The sequence below is a fragment of the Nymphaea colorata genome, chromosome 6 (assembly GCF_008831285.2).
Source record: "Nymphaea colorata isolate Beijing-Zhang1983 chromosome 6, ASM883128v2, whole genome shotgun sequence".
NCBI lineage: Eukaryota > Viridiplantae > Streptophyta > Magnoliopsida > Nymphaeales > Nymphaeaceae > Nymphaea > Nymphaea colorata.
The window spans coordinates 338914-358114 of record NC_045143.1 but is presented as its reverse complement, the minus strand read 5'-3'; the positions used below and the strand labels follow the sequence as shown (position 1 = coordinate 358114).

Genomic DNA, 19201 nt, shown 5'->3' with positions numbered 1-19201 from the left:
AATAATTCAAATTTGAAACGATCATGTGAAATTGGAATTTTTCCATGAGCCGTATATATAGCCTTTTTTCTGGACCGGTTGAACCTATTCCCACATTAAAACCTTTGGGCTTTTTCATACGTTTGAATTCGTCCATGCCTCCATTTGAATTTTGGAGAGTTAGAAAATTCAACGAGTTCGTGCCCTTCAACTAATGTAGAATGGAACCAAATTTCTCAGCCGCCCGTAGCCATTCATTCGGATAAATCTGAACATGCTCGATGAAACATAAAGATAAATTGATGGAAACTTGTCAAATGACTGATTCAATGCTATAAATTGGTTTATATATATATAAATATAAATATATATATATATATATATAATATAATTTTTATTTTTTTTTAACTTAAAATAATTTATTTATTTTCGAATGAGAAACGGGAAGCCAAATGGATTGCTTCCCATATGGATCGCCAGCGAAAGGTATGGGCATCAGTAACGCCCCCATGCAAGTTCACGTGAGTCTGTCGTAGCGAATGGCTGCAGACCAGGGTGCAAATGCATTAGTTTTAAACCAGACATATAAAGGTTGGTGTAGGCAATTGCCTACATCAGCTTCTCAATTTTCTTTCACTTTTACATAAAATCTTTTAATATTTAAGCGCCTCTTCAAATATAAAAACCTGTGAATCTATCATTGTTTTAAACTGATACCCAACCCGAAACTGCTGAACTGTTTTTTCAATATTTGGATGGTGAAAGTGAAAACAAATTGAATCTGTGGATCTGACCCATCTTTTAAAATCAGGGGCGGAACCAGCTGATCATGTCCGGAGGCTGTTACTACTCATGCAAGAATTTCCTTCTGTGGATCCGATCATACAAATGCTCTGATCTGGGGTCTAGACTGGGACCGTGGATCAAAGAGTTTAGAGACGTTGGTTGTGGTTCTGGAGAGGGCTTCAACGTGCATGGCTTCCTTGAATTCATCTGATTAAGTTTGGATAGTTATAATATAGGGTTTCATCAATATCACTTGCCACAGTCAAGGCTGACAGAGCAAGGGCTGGTGGGAGTAGCAGGTTAATATCTGATTGAAGCTCGGACAACATCAAATCTTTATGTTATAAAGGTATCGATATACAAGTTGAAGCATTGTGCGAGGTATTTTTGTGAAAACTGACCCGATACCCTGAAAAGTTTGGGAGAAAAGTGGGGGGCTTCGGCTTTCTTGTTAAGTGGTAGAATAAAATACTCCTCCTTTTCATCATCGAATAATATGGCTTCATATTAGATTGGTTTGATATAACCAACACCTATTTTTTATGCTTGAACTCCACTAAATTCGCACTAGCTTTGGGATATAGTTCCAGATTCATACACCTCTGCTTGAGTCATTCACCAGGTGGACAACACATGGCATTATTACAGTCCCCCTATCCACATGTTTGAAGCCCAGCAAGAAAGTGGGTGTCTATGTCAGAGACTCCACTTGAGGCAGACCATCCAATTTTGTCACCATGACAAGGAAAACCACCAAGCTTTTTTGTGGCAATTGGAATCCTAATTGGGAGCTGCATGTTTACCAAGCTTTATCTAGTTGCTTCTTTTTCTCTTTGTCATGTTTGGAAAGTCACTTTGTTACTTTGGGCTTGTGGCCAGGGATGCACATCATTGGAGTCTTTAAAAGCCAATTCAAAGTGATAATAATTGGACATGATGTTCTTGTCTTACTAGTTCCACTTTCGGTGCTTAATTTCTAGCCATCGCTCATTTTATCAGACGTGTGTTTATTCGAGAAGCTTCTTTAGTTCTTATGCATAAATGCAACTCCAAGTGATGGTGGTAGAGAAAGAAAGAAAGGATCGAGTTTCTGGATAGTTGATGATAACAGACAAATGACAATTGTGGCACAAGAAATTAAGAGCAAACACATTTAATTCACATACTTCCAAGCAAAGGAGACACAACAAGAGATCATGTTGCTACTTGCACTTTACTTTCATAGCACATGACCATACATATGAAAGGAGATCTCAATGATCAGGCAGTGGCGATGGGATCCATTTGAATGGTCTCCACGGCCTTCAAGGCCAGGAACCTTGGCTCCTTGGCGTGGAATTTCTCCCGCGCATAGAGCTTCATGTAGTCCTCGAACACGAACTTGGGGTACGTGCTCAGGCAGCTCCTGCTCTTCTCTTCCTTTTTCACCAGTTGGGGAGCTGGGTATATGACTGCATCGCTCCCCGGGTTGTAGAAGGAAGCGATGGACATCCTCTCTCCGTCTGTCTGCGCGATCACCCGGTGATCCACGCTCTTGTACCTTCCATTTGTGATCACCTGCCATCATACAATTTCCGAACAAATCGATCAGAAGAAGAAAGATGCTTGAATCGAGTAGTCAATTGGCGTACTATCGTTCATAAGAACACAGAATCTTGTGGGTGGGTTTTTTTAACAGTAGTTGGGTATGATCCACATGCCCATCAATTCTTGTGTTTCTATATGGAACAGTAATGAGCTACTCGATTCGAGTACTCCAACATCACTTCAACTAGCTTACGTTACCTCCAGTTGGTCACCAATGTTGACGACGATGGCGTGGCGCATGGGGGGAACGTCTATCCACTCGCCGTCCTTGAGGAATTGCAGACCGGGGACCTTGTCGTCCTGGAAGAGAAGGATGACGCCGCCGGCATCGGTGTGAGACCGGAGACCCTTGACGAGGTCGGGGCGAGGGCAAGCCGGGTAGTTGCTGACCTTGGTACCGAAGGTGGGTCCATTCTTGCTCCAGAACATGTTCTTTAGGTACCCCTGCTCCAGTCCAAGATTCTCGCAGAAGAGGTCTAGGAGTTGCTCTGCAACCGCCTGCAGTTTCTTGGCAAAATCCTTCATGGCCATTCTGTTCAAGAAACAAAAAAGTAGTGACCTTAAGAAGAGCCGAATGTTACATTATAGCTAGCGCTTGGTGAAGAGAGCCGTCCCAGCTTTCTTTTCCTTCCTTGGGAAGGATGAGATCAACTGTTCATGACCACAGGAGTATGAGATCAACATTCCATGACACCAGATGTAAATGGATTGGATATATCTAATTAACCATCTGTTTTTTAATTCATTTAACTAGTTCTAACAAAACAAAAAAAAGGATCCCTTTGCTAAACATATTGAATTTCAGCATGTAGTTTCATAATCGAATCTTCATCGAAGTCTCCTATCTGATCGGAATTTGATAAATATCTGACCTCATTAGATATAAATATCCGAGATCATGTTACAGTAAAATTAGAAACCAGTTTTAAAAGGTAAGAAACCTGACCCCGCAGGCCGCATACGGTTCTCATCAATGGCTTTATCAAGATTTGGTGGACTCTTACATCTCGAATCTAAAGACAGCGGAAAACATAGAAACTGGCTCACTACATTTATTTTAGTGTTTTTCTTTCGTAAGGATCAAGGGAAAGTGGGTTGATTAATTACCTGAATTCCTGGCTGAGATTGGGGACATCAGACATGTTCGAAACGGGGAGGTGGCGCAGGAAGAAGGTACTCTCCCAATCAACGTCATTCAATGGCTGATCCCCTTCTTCTAGCCTTTTGCTGGAAGCGAACTCCTTGAACTTCTCCTCCATTCTCAACTTGTAATGCTCCCTGAACAGCCTCTGCACCTCGTCCATCAGTTCATGAGGAATGCCATGGTTCAGTACCTTCACAAAAGCCAAAAGCAAAGTACTTTGATCAGCAATATATGAATGCACCAACCATATTTTATATGGTTCTCAACTTTAATTTAACTTATTCTACTCTCTCTCTCTCGTTCTCTCTGATGATGATGAGTTAAAGCATCATAACAGGTAGAAGAAAATACATCTCCATTTTATGGTTGATTATGAAATGCAGAATGAACAGAGCGAACGGTGAAATGCAAAGAATTAGGTTCCTGTATAGCCCTCTTAAGAGGATAGTCCTTGAGGCAAAATCTACTGAGAAAAAGTGCAGTCCCCAATGGATCATGGAGTGCTTAAATTATATACTGTTTCACAAGATCGATCCAGTTATGGCGGCCATGCAGCATTTGGATAGCTGAGAGCCTGCAGATGGACATGTATATACCTCGAAGAATCCCCAATTCTCACAGGCATCTTTTATGAGCTCCATTGTAGCTACCTTCTCTTTCCCATTGAGCTTCCCCATGTCAACAATTGGGAATGTTTCCATCTCTCTTTCTCTCTCTCTCTCTCTCACTCTCTTGATTGTTAACTACAGCTGGTGATAACTCAAGGGTGGCGGCCCAGGTCTTTATAGACTTTGGTGAGGAGAGAGAGATTGTTGGTGGCAGTTGCTATTGAAGAAAGAGATGACATCATTTTCCTACCTTGTTTTCATGAGCAGATCAGGTGAACTGTATACAACTCAACTGATATTCATGCTCAGTTTCCACCACATGTCTGTGCTTAGCATAGACCTGTAAGGGACCGCCCTCCAACACCCCGATTGTGGTACCAAATGGATCAGTCATTACTAGGTAACACTACCAGCTAAACACATATGGTAGTTGGATTCGGTTCGGCCCCGGCAGTGTTCTTGGTCATGAAGCAAGTAAATATGGCAATACGAAGGTGGGCTGCTATAACAGAGAGGGAGAGAGGGAAGTTATATTACTCGAACCCAGCAGTACTTTCAGTACATTGCCCTCCATTAGTAGCACAATAATGTCAATAACATTGCACATTGTATTTTTTTTAAAAATCTTTTTGACATTTTTAGAAGAAAATTACTTTTTTTGAGGGAAAAAATGAACAGCCTCACGATGAGATTTTGATGTCAACATTTAGTTTCTGTTGTTACCTTTCTTTTTGTATTCTTTTATATTTGGTTTACATCTTGATGCATTTATGTTCAACAATCCTTTCCTTCTCGATAACCGGTCAAATTAGTTCCAAAAACCTCTACCATAAGATTGCAGAAGTAAATATTCCATTTGAAAGGAAAAGCAAGGTGACTTGCATGCATATATCCTCAACCTGCTCTATGGCCAGCAGTGATTAGGAGGTGAGCATTCTTATGATTCATTTTTCTTTTCTTTCGGTTCATTCCTTGGCATTTCTGCGTCCACGTACCAGCTCCGGACAATGGTCCGGGCTTCTTTCGGCTTTTTCAGAAACAGCAAAATCGGTCCCACATTTGCACCAGAAAATGAAAGTCCGGCGTCATACATGCATCTTGACACGTAATGTTGCTTCATTCGAGATATTCGTGTAATATGTAGATCTATGCAGGTTCCAGCAATATAATATTCCAATAATCAACAGTAAGAAAGCTGCCTGGCATTCCAATGATTTGGCAACTTTAATATGATATATAGAGCAACATTGCACAGCCACACAAGTAAAAGGTGAAATGAAGCATTAAGGAAGAATATTTTTGGATATTAATCTCAACCCTTCGATGCATATGATTGAACAAACTAATAAGTCGACATGCTTAAAGTATAAAAGATCAATTACAGTAACCTAATTAATTCCATTTGAGTTGGTAATGTAGCCTTTATAAACATCGATCTAGCACAGTCAAATAATCGAGATAAGTGCACAACTAATTCTTGTATTTTCATTTATCAAAAAGTACTCTCTCTCTCTCTCTCTCTCTTTTATATATTATATATATATATATATCAGCATTGTGGACTTTGGGATAAGTTTTCGATTGGATTGATGGCTCTGTCTAGGTTCATGAACTTACCCATGCAAAGGAATAGGAGAAATGACCAAATGTTCTGAACAGTTCGAGTGCTTGAAAAGACAAAAACACATCATCTATAATATAAAAGACCGACGAATAAGTACAGCCCTCCTAAGGACAAGACTGTAACACCAAAAACTTGTCCTTTTCACATCTGACGCTGTATCTGACGACGGGTGTAAATGGTTTGCAGGTGCAGATTGAAGATTTTGAGTTTCTTCGGCTGTATCAATCTAATTCAAATATGATTTTCTATGTATTTGGCTGTCGGAATCTGATCACATTTAGACTTCTACCCGTAACACAACTTTTACTGCTAACCAGAGGGAAAACTTTTAAAGTGCGTGTAAGAGAAATGTGTGGACGCATTGACGATGGAGTAGCAAGCACAAAATGGAATCAACCGATCACTTTAATTCACTTTGATGCGAGTACCAAATTTGTTTGTGAAACTTTTCCTGAAGGGTGGAGTAGAAGTCCGCAGGGGCTATATGGTTCTTTAGATTGGTTGAGTGGAAACCTTAGGTAGAAGGAATGAAGTCTATGAATATTCATTAGCAAAGTCTTCGTCGACCATTACTGTAATAGGAAAAGGATGAAGAGAGTCTCTTGTAAACAGAAATTTTACATCAAGTGGGAGCTCAAATAAAACAGGGTAAGCCTGCAACTTCTTTAGGATCAGCAGACAGCAAGTATGACACGTCAATGGTTTCCACCATAATGGGAAAGAAAACCAATGAAAGTATGTGAGGATAGTAAGAGAATGTGGAAAGATCACAGGATAAGATAAACTTGAAATTGGCATTCTGAAAAGTGCTTCGGTTCTGAGGCGCAAAAACCAAGCAGGAAGAGGACAAAGTGCAACTTCCCTGGTCCAGGTTGCACGGCGTGCACAAACAGTAGTGCATGAATCTGAAAGGACTGAAGATGGAATTAGCACCAACGAGATCTGTAGGGGCCGAATGCTTGGGCGCTTGTGCAGGTTCATTTCAAATGGGTTTGTCTTTCCTTTCTCTTTTCTTTTGAGAGAGAGAGAGAGAGAGAGAGAAAGAGGAAGTCTTATTCTCTCATGCAGTAGCATATAAGTTTAATCCTAGGCTGTCCTGATTGGTATCTCTCTCACTATAGATTACGAGTCTCTCTCTCTCTCTCTCTCTCTCTCTCTCTCTCTCTCTCGTTTGTCTGTTGTGTTGTTTTGAGAGTTACCAGCCATGCACGAGTGGCTGAGACATGGGATATATATATATATATATATATATATATATATCATGACTTTTGTTCCTGATGCATGGTTTGAGACAAACCAGATGCATAATTGATAGTTCCACTGCCACCACGGCATCCCATGTCTCAGCCACTCGTGCATGGCTGGTAACTCTCAAAACAACACAACAGACAAACGAGAGAGAGAGAGAGAGAGATGCCTGGATCCATGCCAACTACAAAATAGTGACCACAGAGCCTGTATTCGCTTTCATTTGCTCTCACCTCCTTGTCTGCATTGTTCAAGATTTTGACCTGTTATCCACTGAATTGGGCTCTCGCCAAGAAAGAATTAAAGAAAAAGAACCTCACTATGACGTGTAAAGCAAATCGATTCATAGATATGTTTTGGCATATCCGCCGTCTCCAAATGCATGGTCAATGTCCCCTCATGCGACATGTCAAGTCGTCACCGCCGACAGTCCTGGGGAGGATCCATTTGCCGTTTGATAGGTCATCGTCTCATGATGTGAGTTGTTCTGAAACTATATATGGTTTCCCCGACAGATTCTTCCACGCAAGGAGTTTTATATTGCAATCCTTATTTTCCTCCAAGAATTTGGCACATATGAGTGGATCACACACCAAGTTTAAAAACTAAACAAGACCTGCCCACATGAAGTAATGGAAAAGATTCATTTTCAGTATGCGATTCAGAGCTGCTGCAAATGCGTACAAAAACAATTTTTTTAGTAAACAGGCAAACATCAAGCTGGAAATCCACAGATTCATGCAAGAAAAAAGAAAGATGTACTCAAATCCAAATTGAATGAAACGCGTTCTTGTGTCTCTTTACGTAGTTGTTTGCTGCTGGAACAGAAGGAGGGAGGTGGAAAGTCATCTCTGTATGCAAATGTGAAGATCTTTGCAAGTTAAGAGGGAAGAAGTATGGCACAATCTATTAGGAGTCTGTCCAACGTTCAAAGAGAGGAACAACCATGGGGGCTCAAAGGACGACCATAAACTTGAATAATCCACGGTCAAGTTGGACTGAGTGGTTCAGGGAGATGAACAGTTCCATGGCAGCGGCATCTGCATCTGGGCACGTCTTGGTTCTGTTCATAAAGTTGCCAAATGAGGCAGAAAGCTGAGAGGATGGAGAGAGTACGCACCAATAGATCAGAGCGCTACCGACTGTCGTTAAACAGTAGCCATTTTGGCATGTCTTTCATTTCCTGCGTTATAGGACGTTTAATTGAATCAACCACGAGAAAGGGAGACATGCTCTGACCAGTCAGATTTTCTACAACTTCAAGGAGGTCTGCACAAAAAAGGTTGATTAATCTGAGCTTCAACTTAGTTGATCGAGGCCATAGCTACAGAAAACTCCCTTTTCAAAAAAAAAAAAAAAAAACTCATTAAATGCATTAAAAACAGGTCAGCGGAAAAAAGTGTTAACAAACGTAAAAACACATTCTTTCAGGTTTTTTTTTTCATTTTTCAAGTTTTTTCTTTTTTTTCGCACTTTTTTACTGTTTTTATTTACCAGACTTTTGTTTTTGTATTTTTCGAATTTTATTTTTGAGATGTTAGACATCTTTTTCTCTTTTTTGCCAAAAGTTTTAATTGTTTTAAAATTTACCCATTTTCCTTTTGAAAAAAAATATTGTCAATTTAAATTTGAAAAAGAAAACAAAAAATGATATTTGTGGTTATGATGGAGACTTTTGTTGGGCGGTGTAATCACTCCCTTTATAAAGATTATGCATCTCTATCTCTAGTACTTTTTACTCAAATTATAAACAAATTTTACTTCTTCTTCTACAATGTGAAAAGAATAAAAAAGCAACTTGCTTACTCCTTTTGTTACTTTACTCCGTAAAAAAAAAGCTTCTTCAACTCATAGATGTCAGATCGGACTAACCAAAGATCTTGGTTTGCCCTTCTCCTCCGATGGTCCTCCTGGAGACCATTAAGCAATGCAATTTAAATTTTGTGCAGGCTCCAGTAGATTGCTTCAACTTGTTGTACGATCCTCAAGAAAAGTAATTCCAGAAAACGAGCACAACTGAGAGCAGAGAAAGAGGCTAACTATTGGAGAGCTGAACTGGCCCTCTCTCTCTCTCTCTCTCTCTTTCTCTTTATACATATATATATATATATATATATGAAAGTAAAAATTAGAACACTTGAAAAAAAAAAGTCAATAAAATGAGAATGTATATCAAAATTTGATGACAAGAAGTCCTTTAGTTAGGAAAATTGGAGACAAAAAATTTCTTAATTACAGTAACAAACCGCAAGACAGAAACAAAAGACGAAATATACATTACAACTCACAAAAAATAAAAGAAAAGAGGTGAAGAGAGAGTGGAAGGACGGAACGACACCATCATCCAGCCGCAAAAGGAGGATGCCACCGCAGCCAAATAGCAAAATGGACATTTTCCTACACAAAACGAACTACAGACTCCAAGTGCCCCTCAAAATCACTTGGGAGAGAGAAAAAGAAAGAGGGGCACCATAAGAAAAAAGGATACATCGTCTTCATTTCCATCGACTTTAAGTTCTTATTCGATCAGTCTAACAAAGTGAATATGTTAATATAGACTCAAGTCTAATCTGTATTTTAGGTTTTAGGTCTAGTTGAAGAGCATCAATCGGTGCCCGGAAGCACATGTGCCTGTACCTAAACGTACTAAAAAATATGACGCTTACCATCCACATTTCCTTGCCAGCTGATGATTTTTTTTTTTTAGTAAATTCAGCTGTACGAATGTATTCAAAATGTCTGAAAGAGCAAAAAAGAAAAAAAAAACTGATATCTAAATAAAGTTTCATAAACTGAGAACGTTGAACCCGTTAATTAAACTCAATATTTTATAAAAATAGAACCTACCATTTTTTTTTAATTTTGACTTTGAAATTTTTTAAACTTATAATTTTGAGTGTTCCAAATACATCCGTATAGTTTGATTCTTCAAAAAGAACTGTAAATTAATGGCTAAAAATCTTACTTTTTTTTAAAAAACTTTGGCCACTACATCCTTATAGTTTGATTCTTTAATTTTAATTGAACTGGCCTTTGAATGGCGAAGGAAAACCTTTTATGTATTTCCCCACTAATATATGCGGGGGCGGAGCCAGGGGTTCCCCTTAGGCTATCGCTACACTTCAAATTTTTTTTTTTTAAAAAATACGTGTAAATTTTAAAAAAAATTATTTGTTTCATATAAAAATTTTAAAAAAATGATATTTCAACTCTCGTGTAAAATTTAAAAACTTTAATTCAGTATTTTTCATAAAAAAAATTCTAGCTCTGCTCTCAATGAATGCCATCAAATTCTGTTATAAAAAGCAGTTTTGTATATAACACAATCTTTATTAAGTTCTACCAAAATATATAAAGAAAGAAAAGGCCATGGAAACATTCAATTCGAGAATAGGCAGGTGGACCACCAGGTGTATGAATGTGGATAGCAAAAGCAAATTTTATTTAAGGGTGAAACTATAATAAAGGGGATATTTCTGTTCATTTGGTGATTATGAAAGCGAATTGAATTTCTTTGTCGTATAGAATCCATCGTTGTGCCAATAAATAGCGATCTGCAACATCAAGCCGTTAATTTTCCAATAGCAAGATAAACTATTATTTATGACATGTGATATCTCAGGCTTTTTTTAATAAATGAAGCGAAAACTACTCCCAATTTGCATCGTCATATGGCTGACGTTCATTTGGTGCCTTCTTTTTGAGCCCTAGGTGATGTCAAACTTTATCTCTAAAATATCTTGGTTTTAGTCTGTCAAAACCCATGAAATAAATTTCAAAGTTTAGTGGGAAAGAAAACCCAAAGATTTTTTTTTAAAAAAAAGAGTTTCCTTTTTCTTTATCTGAATTTTTTTTCCCTTTTCATGATTCAGTTTTTTTTTTTATTGGAAAAATTACAACAAAGATGTCTAATCGTTTGATTGCTGCTCAACTTTGAAAATTCAGGAAATATTCAACTGTTGAGATAAATCTTGAAAAGGCAGCCTACTAAAAGACAAACAAATTAGCTTTATATATATATATATATAATGATAAAAAAATCATTTTATGGTATCTGATTTCATAAATTAAAAAGTACCACCCTTCCCTTGGTTGAAGAAAAAAAAAATCTTTCCCAGGATTCTAATTTGACATTATTAGATTTGTCATTTTATACGAAAGATTATGACATGGATTTCAGGCAATCTATCTATCATCCGAAAGTGGAAATGTGGATCTCAGAATTCCCATCGCAGCTATCGCCTGATCTTCAAAAATCTCATCCGCTATCATCTTCAAATGGGATGGGACCTTCCAAGCATTTTATCATGATTGGATGTCCTGACACCTTCATACAACACTAGATCTTGCCTACCCATAGTTACTCCATTTATTTTATCTTCTTTTTAATTTTTAGTTTGATGGCTTGAAAATATATTTTTGAAAATATAGGAAATGAAAAAATGAAATAAAATTATTTTTTTTCTGAAAATATAGGAAATGTAAGCAAGGCTGCTGCTACCCATCACATATAATGTGGTTTATAAGATTACTATTTAGATAAAGAAGAGCCCAATAACAACACTAGTTCATTGATGATTCATCTGCATACATAACTATGACGCAACAAGCGGATCAAGATCACAATTTTTTTTTTTCCTTTTTTTTTGTTGGATATTCGACACCACTTTCCTTTTGGGAAGTAGACACAGAATAAGAGGAGGAACAGTACCACAACATATAACGACCAATACACAACATATACGTCGTCATACAGATAAAGAAAGAGATCTCGATCAGGCAGTGGCGATGGGATCCATTTGAGTGGTCTCCAAGGCCTTCAAGGCCACGAACCTTGGCTCCTTGGCGTGGAACTTCTCCCGCGCATACAGCTTCATGTAGTCCTCGAACACGAACTTAGGATACGTGCTCGGGCAGCTCTTCTCTTCCTTCTCCACCAGTTGGGGAGCTGGGTATATGACTGCATCGCTCCCCGGGTTGTAGAAGGAAGCGATGGACATCCTCTCTCCGTCTGTCTGCGCGATCACCCGGTGATCCACGCTCTTGTACCTTCCATTTGTGATCACCTGCCATCATAAAATTTCCCAACAGATCAAACACAAGAAGAAAGATGCTTGAATCGAGTAGTCGATTGGCGTTCTATCTGTTCATAAGAACACAGAATCTGGGTGGGCTTTTACGTTTTACAGTAGTTAGTAAACATCCACATGCTCATCAGTTCTTGGTTTCCTATAAGAAACAGTGATGAACTACTAGATTCGAGTACTCTAATGTCACTCCAACTAGCTCAGGTTACCTCCAGTTGGTCACCAATGTTGACGACAATGGCGTGGCGCATGGGGGTAACCTCTACCCACTCGCCGTCTTTGACGAATTGCAGGCCGGGAACTTTGTCGTCCTGGAAGAGAAGGATGACGCCGCCGGCGTCGGTGTGAGCTCGGAGTCCCTTGACGAGCTCGGGGCGAGGGCAAGCCGGGTAGTTGCTGACCTTGGTGCCGAAGGTGGGTCCGTTCTTGCTCCAGAACATGTTCTTCAGGTAGCCTTGCTCCAGCCCAAGATTCTCACAGAAGAGGTCTAGGAGTTGTTCTGCAAGGTCCTGAAGCTTTTTGGCGAAGTCTTTCATCGCCGCCCTGTTTGTGTTTGTGTGAAAACAAAAGAACATGGCGATTGGTGAAAACCATGTGTGCTTGCAAGCTGGAAAAGTTGTACAGCAAGCTTGAAAAATAAAAAGGAAAAATACCATAAAAATATGCTAAGCTTTGAAAAAAAGTAAAAATGAAGAAAAAATAAAGTAAATGAGAAACTAATAATACAAGTATAAAAATAAGTACACAGATTGGCATTAAAAAAAGTGAAAAAAAAAGCTAAAAGACCCATTTTTTTGCAAAAAAAAAAACAGTGATTTTTAAAGTTTTAAACGGCTATTTTATTTATCATGTCTTTACTTTTAGCCAGTGCTTCAAAAGAAACAAAGATTTTACGTGAATACTGGCCCAGGAACAAGTTTAGAAATGCTAAAATGATAAAAAGAATTGGAATTTTGTGACAAATAATCTATGGGCTTCTTTTCATGGTAGAAATGAAAGACAACTTTTTATATGGAAAGGTTTCAGAGAGTTCAAAGTTTGTCTGTGGAGATTAGAAACTTTTCAGCTTCATCTCCTCCCTCGCTCTCTCTAATGAAAGAGACCTGTTTAAAAACATGTAATGGAGTCGCTAGTACAAGTACTTTAGCATAAATTAAGGCCAACATGCGTGAAGAGTTATATATATACTTGTAGTCATCGCTGAGGTTGGGGATGCCATCGATGTTGGAGAGGGGGAGGTGGCGGAGGAAGAAGGTGCTCTCCCAGTCTATTTGATCCCATTCCCTCTCCCCTTCTTCTAGCTTTGTGCTGGTAGCGAACTCCTTGAATTTCTCCTCCATTTTCAACTTGTAATGTTCCTTGAACAGCCTTTGCACCTCGTCCATCAGCTCATGAGGAATCCCATGGTTGAGCACCTTCACAACCAAGAGTCCCCAAAAAACAAGTTAAGAACCAGTAAAGAATCTCCCGTTCTATCTTCCACAGAGAAATTACCAAGGATCATACAAGATGAATCAGAGCAAGATTGCCGAAACTCGAAACTATAAAAGGAAACCATAAGTAGAAATTAAGTTTCTTTTCATGGGCAGCCTCTATTAATGTAAAAATGCAGGAGTACATCTGAAAGTTTACGTGTTTACTAAGATGTGTCCAAGCAATCCTTTCTGTAAGCAGAAATTAAGCACGAACTGCGAGTATATACCTCAAAGAAACCATAGTTCTCACAACCATCTTTTATGAGCTCCATTGTAGCTCCTCTCTCCTCACCACTGAGTTTCGCCATGTCAATGATTGGAAGCTGGGTTGCCATTTCTCTCACTCTCTCTCTCTCTCTCTCTCTCTCCTTTGCCTGCCTAGTTGCTTGCTGCTGATAACTCAATGGTGGTAGCTCGGCAATTTATAGACATTAGCAGAGGGGAGAGATTGTTGGCAGCAGTTGCTATTGGAGGAGGGGTCGCATCATCAATATTAGAGTTATGTGCATGGACGCCTTCGCCACTGTAATCTTTTCATTTACCGCCTTCATTCTTCACGACTCGGTTCTCAGGGGAATCCCATCAGTATGCGGAAGAAGCAATCTGATCGACTAAGGTGAACTCAGCTGCACTTGTATTTTCCTTTTCTACCTCAACTTTTTTGTTCATTTCTTTCCCATATCTCACAGATCTTAAAGTTATCAAGCAAATGTTTTCGAATTTCCATCGATTCATTATTTTCTTAAACATGGATATTTCTGAATGAATGGCAATGGCTCAGCGGATGGTTGTTATCACAATTTTTGAACTCATTTGCTTTCTAATTCATGAATGAGAAGGGGAAGGCATCAGGCTCAATCTCATGGTTTACATGTATTTCTTTTTTTTTTTTTTACCTTTATTCATTCCTAACATCTAAATAGAGAAGAAGGAACACTTCAGGATACACAATTCCCTTGGATCAAATGATTTTTTCTTTTTTAGTGAACAAAATCTTAAGTAGCCTTCACAAGTCTCTCTCTCACACGTACCAGGTAGCTACTTTTCCAAATGTGATACATATACACAAAATCTTTTCTTTTAACTCTTATTTCTGACGTGCTGACGTTTGTCATACATATCTTCAATATTGAAAAATAACTGTTTTTCCTTAAAGAAATTGTGGTTGCCAGGATGTATATTCGAGAGACGCACCTAGGGTTTTGAACTCAGGATCTTCTTCTACTTAGGCGTGCGCATATACCTATGATATCCTTAAAACCCTTTTATGGAATGTACTTTGGAAGAGCTTAACCATTCTCACTAATCAAATAATGAATTCAAAAACTTGAAAAAATTTTACAATTTCACATGCAAACAATGAAGTTTTTCTAAAATTCTAGCCGCAAATTTTAAGTCCTACTTGTTTGTTTGAAGAACTGTTTTAAAAAGTGCAGCTGAAATTTTTTTATCAGGTCCATTTAGATGCTCCATAAAAATTTTAAGTAGTTAAATTCAATCTCTTAGCCAGGTGGGGAAACCACTTATTCTGAAAATATATTGTATCTGCAACACTAATCAAGGGCGCGTCCAACTATGAGATTTTTCTAAAGGAATCAGGTGAGCATCCAAAACAGAAGCCTACCAAAGAACAGGTTCGAGAAAGTGAGAAGCGGGTTATGTGGTCTCTGCGGTGCACAAAATTTTAGTGCGTGAATACTATAATGGCAAAAATGTCCCTGATTAATAGAAAAATAGAACTGTTTTGTAAGGACAGAAAAAAAAAACCCGAAAAAATTAAAAGACTAAAAAAGCATTTCTTATTTAAATATTTTCCAAAATATCCCAACCCCTGCCTGTTTCCTTTTTGGCATATAGCGTCGTGCACCAACCAGCCCACGCAACTCACACTGCCAGCACTGGTTGTTCCAGTTTTTCAGAGATCTCTCTTTAGATCTTTCTCTTCTTACATTTTATGCACTCAGCTGCTATCGGTAGCAAGTCTAATAAGAATGTAACAAAGTACTGGGTCTTTAGCAATGTTCCATGTGCTTCTTTCTACTGGGAGCTTTGTTGTGGTGTTCATATCTCGCCCTTGAATCATTTGTTTTCATTGGTAATTGATCCCTCTTCTTCTTCTTCTTTGTTCTCCACTTTCCAAATTGCCTTCTTTTGTTTCTTGCTTCTATCTCTCTTTCGCGTTTAATTTTCTTTCTTTGTTTTCTGTAACAATGTTATGGTGTATCCTACCTCCCAGCAATCCATTATTGGAACAATGCGTTAGTTTAGCTTTCTTTTTTGTTAATGCATTCTCATCTTTTTGGCTCTTTCTCTTTTCTTTTTTCTGATCCTTTTTTTTATACTAATATTGCTGTATATATTTTCCCCCTTTTTTGATACCTTTGGAGCTGCCTTGTTACCCATTTTTTTGTTGATTTATTACCATCTTTTCGGCCCGAAACTGGTTATATACATGCATACCGTGCACAGGCCCATGTGCATGACATGTGCTCCCCGAGGTGAACACATGGCATGTACCGGGACTTGTGCGTGGTGCACATAACTCTCTTGCTCATGATTATGAGTAAAAATCAATGATCAAACACACCATGATACCCGTCATTAGAAAAATTATCCACAGATAACTTTTTCTGTGAAACAGACTTGCCCCGAGTATGTGGCCTAAAACTCTATAATAAGCTCTGTTAAATCGAAATTCATTTGGTAATAAAGAAAAACTTATATTAAGTGCGTTGTCAAACTTCTCCACAGTTAAGATCATTTCCCTTTTCCCTTCTTTTTTTTTCGATTTTCGGTTGGAGCAACTTCACATGAGAATGTGGTTCTTGCAAGTAACCTGCAAGAGCCAACTCATACATCAAGAACAGTATCCTACAATGAATGGTCCACACCAGACAATGGAGGACAAAACGCTATCTTGGCATAGCGCTTCACATTTATTCAGGTATATTTGGCCAAGATTATCAAGAAATATGTGGGGTCCTTGTAAGATACATGAGATATTCCTTCAAATCAAGTGATTTGGTTGCTAAGTTAGGTTTTCTAATGAATGACACAAATTGATGGCTCGATATACATGCCCAAACAAATATTCGCATGAAATTGACTCGATGTAGGACATTTTTGGACATGCACATACGTGGGCACAAAGAGACAGACTTCCTGTAAAACCAGTCAAATATTGCCTCTCTTAGTTATTTTAATATAGCATTTATTCTTCTATTCCCTCGTCAGCATTTGCAATTGTTACATCAAAAAACATTTACATCTTCCTCTCTTTCTCGCAAGTAGATCCGCAGGTCGTCATCTTGGCATGAATGATCTCAAAAGTCTATGCAAGAGACGTACTTGACCAACAAATCAAGAATTTATAAATCTGTTCAATTATATTTGAATGGATCTTTGAATTTGCTAAGTTTTTTGACATCCTATATCTGAAGTTATCATAGAACCAACATAAATGAAAAATTTTCCAGCCGGTTATTTTTGTTAATTTTTTCATAATTTGTACCGAATTCCTCTTTTTATGACGCACGACTCACTAATATTCAGCAACATTATGGCCTGAGGAACGAATTATGACTTTAAGAGGGCGTTCTTGTTTGAGGAAACGACGTATCGTTACGCTGAAACCTTGATTGGTAGATCTAAAAATAGCGTCTATAACTACATCGTGCTTTGTAACATAATGTTCTTGGCCGATGATGATGTGTGTTCATTTCGGAGTGAAAGTAGATCCTGGTGGGAGTACATGTACATCCACAGAGAACCGATTCAACAATGAATTTACATGCATTAAGGAGATCAATACTTCATATATCAATGTAAAGAAAGAAGAAGATTTGGTTGTTCTTCAACAATTGACTGTCAAATCGAGTCAGCAATTCTTGAATCATGAAATGACGTGCCAAATGAGTCCATGATTTGATTTAGTCACCGATTGGAACGGCACGATTGCAGGCAGTGGCTGGACCAGAGCCGTCCATGCTGTAGGGCGTGACACTTGCTTGGGGCAATGCGGTAGGCTTTGTTCTCTTTCGTCTACAATTTTGTATTTTCTTATGCACGTAAAATCATGTGATTGTTATGTATTTCAGACAAGACAAGCAACTGTTCTAGTTACTGATAATGGGTAACTTGGCCTCGTCTTCAATATATCTTGAGGAAAAAACTGCCATAGGACAAATAAAAAGTTCTGGGTACAGTGACATTTTGTTGTCTCTCAAGGACAAAGATGCGAAGCAATGAGAGTTCAAGGCACAAATTTTCAACTTTTTTCTTCCACAAATAAAGGGAGAGACAAATTTTACTATTGAAACTAGAAAAAGGTATTCCTATTAAAAACTATTTTGAAATGTTAAACATTACCCAAGTGATTTGGATGTCGATGCATCACCTGGTTGCTTTCTCCTTCATTTCTTGAGAGAGAGAGAGAGAGACAGACAAAAATCATGTGGCCATGTTAAACAGCTTTTACTCTTATAATAGGAACGTAGTTTCTATTTTCCTAGTAAACAAGGAAGTGAGGATATATATATATATATATATATAATCTGACTTTCCAAGTCTAACAAGTTCAGAACTGATCGCCCTTTTCTCAGTTCATCCAAAAGATGAAACGTATTCTAAATGAGGATTGTTGATATACATGTAACTCTTACTTAAATACAAAATGTAAGCAATCTGCATCCAAATCAAAAGCATGAGCAAAGCGCAGGATTGTCAAACTTGCAGAGTGTCGCTTGGAATCTCATACAGGGAGTAGTGGGTGTGATGCATGATGACAAAAGTGTCTCGGTGTGGGCTGCTGTTGCACACTGTTTTAAAGGCGAAACCTTGCAGAGAAAGGACTGCAAGTGGCAGGAAGTACCTGAGCAGAAGAGTACCATCAGGACAGTGGGCAGGTTCAATGTCCGTCCTATGAGTTCCTGTTTTTCAAGGCAGATCCCTTTGTCTCTCTCCCCCCCTCTATTTTGTTGAACCAATTAAGTTTCAGATTTTTTTTTTTCTTTTTCTCCCTTGATTTGGGGTGTGAGAGAGATTCAATTCTTATGATATGTAGCAATCGGATTATCTGCTGATACTATAATTTTGTGATGGAAGAGAAAAGAGCGTCGATACAAAAACAACTACCATCTCATGTAATGCCTGTACTCTCTCTCTCAATCTCTCTCTCTCACTGTGTCCCTTGCTCCCGATGCGTGTCTTGAGACAAACCATCGCTAAGTTGATGGCGAAAGCAAGGCGTCTCTTCCTCAAAAAGTCCACCATGTAGCGTCTCTCTCATCTTAGTACTCGTGGCTGTCAAAGAGAGAGAAGGACGGAGAGGTGCCTGGATCCATGTCTAATCCTAATTGTGACCACACTATGCCTATGGCCTCTTACTGGGGTCGGCTGCCACCATTATAGCTGTCTGCTTTCCTCTCCTTTTCTCTTGGCTTTATCTCTCCTTTCGGGCTTTCCTGTCTTTGATGCTTCGAATTTCTGCGCCAGGTATAGTTGATCCATAGATCTGCAGATCTATAGCGCCTTCTTCATTCTTTGATCAATAGAAAACTCCTCTCATTAATGCGGTGTTAACGCCATTCTGTTATGGACTCTACTTCGTTCCTACGTCTCCAACATGATGCATCTACCAATCCACGAGCTCTAATCACAACATA

The 19201-nt window shown here is 38.6% G+C and overlaps 1 protein-coding gene across 1 annotated transcript; it reads right to left on the bottom strand.

Annotated features, from left to right (window-relative positions):
• Positions 1 to 1902: 1902 nt before the first annotated feature.
• LOC116255862 (uncharacterized) lies at positions 1903 to 13953 on the bottom strand. The gene is made up of 8 exons (XM_031631942.2): positions 13766 to 13953; positions 13252 to 13478; positions 12273 to 12606; positions 11758 to 12042; positions 4093 to 4239; positions 3460 to 3686; positions 2551 to 2884; positions 1903 to 2322 (listed from the first exon to the last, which is right to left on the bottom strand). Exons 1-8 carry the CDS (start codon positions 13871 to 13873, stop codon positions 2026 to 2028), a joined length of 1959 nt encoding a protein of 652 aa, XP_031487802.1. The 5' UTR covers positions 13874 to 13953; the 3' UTR covers positions 1903 to 2025.
• Positions 13954 to 19201: the final 5248 nt, after the last annotated feature.

Bases quoted from the DNA above. Each gene is read 5' to 3' on its own strand.
- LOC116255862 (XM_031631942.2), bottom strand. From the start codon at position 13,873: ATGGCAACCCAGCTTCCAATCATTGACATGGCGAAACTCAGTGGTGAG. The intron at 4,240-11,757 runs GCCTGATCGAGA...CACCAGCTGTAG, and splicing joins AAATGGATCCCATCGCCACT to TTAACAATCAAGAGAGTGAG. The intron at 2,323-2,550 runs GTAACGTAAGCT...GTATGATGGCAG, and splicing joins ACATTGGTGACCAACTGGAG to GTGATCACAAATGGAAGGTA.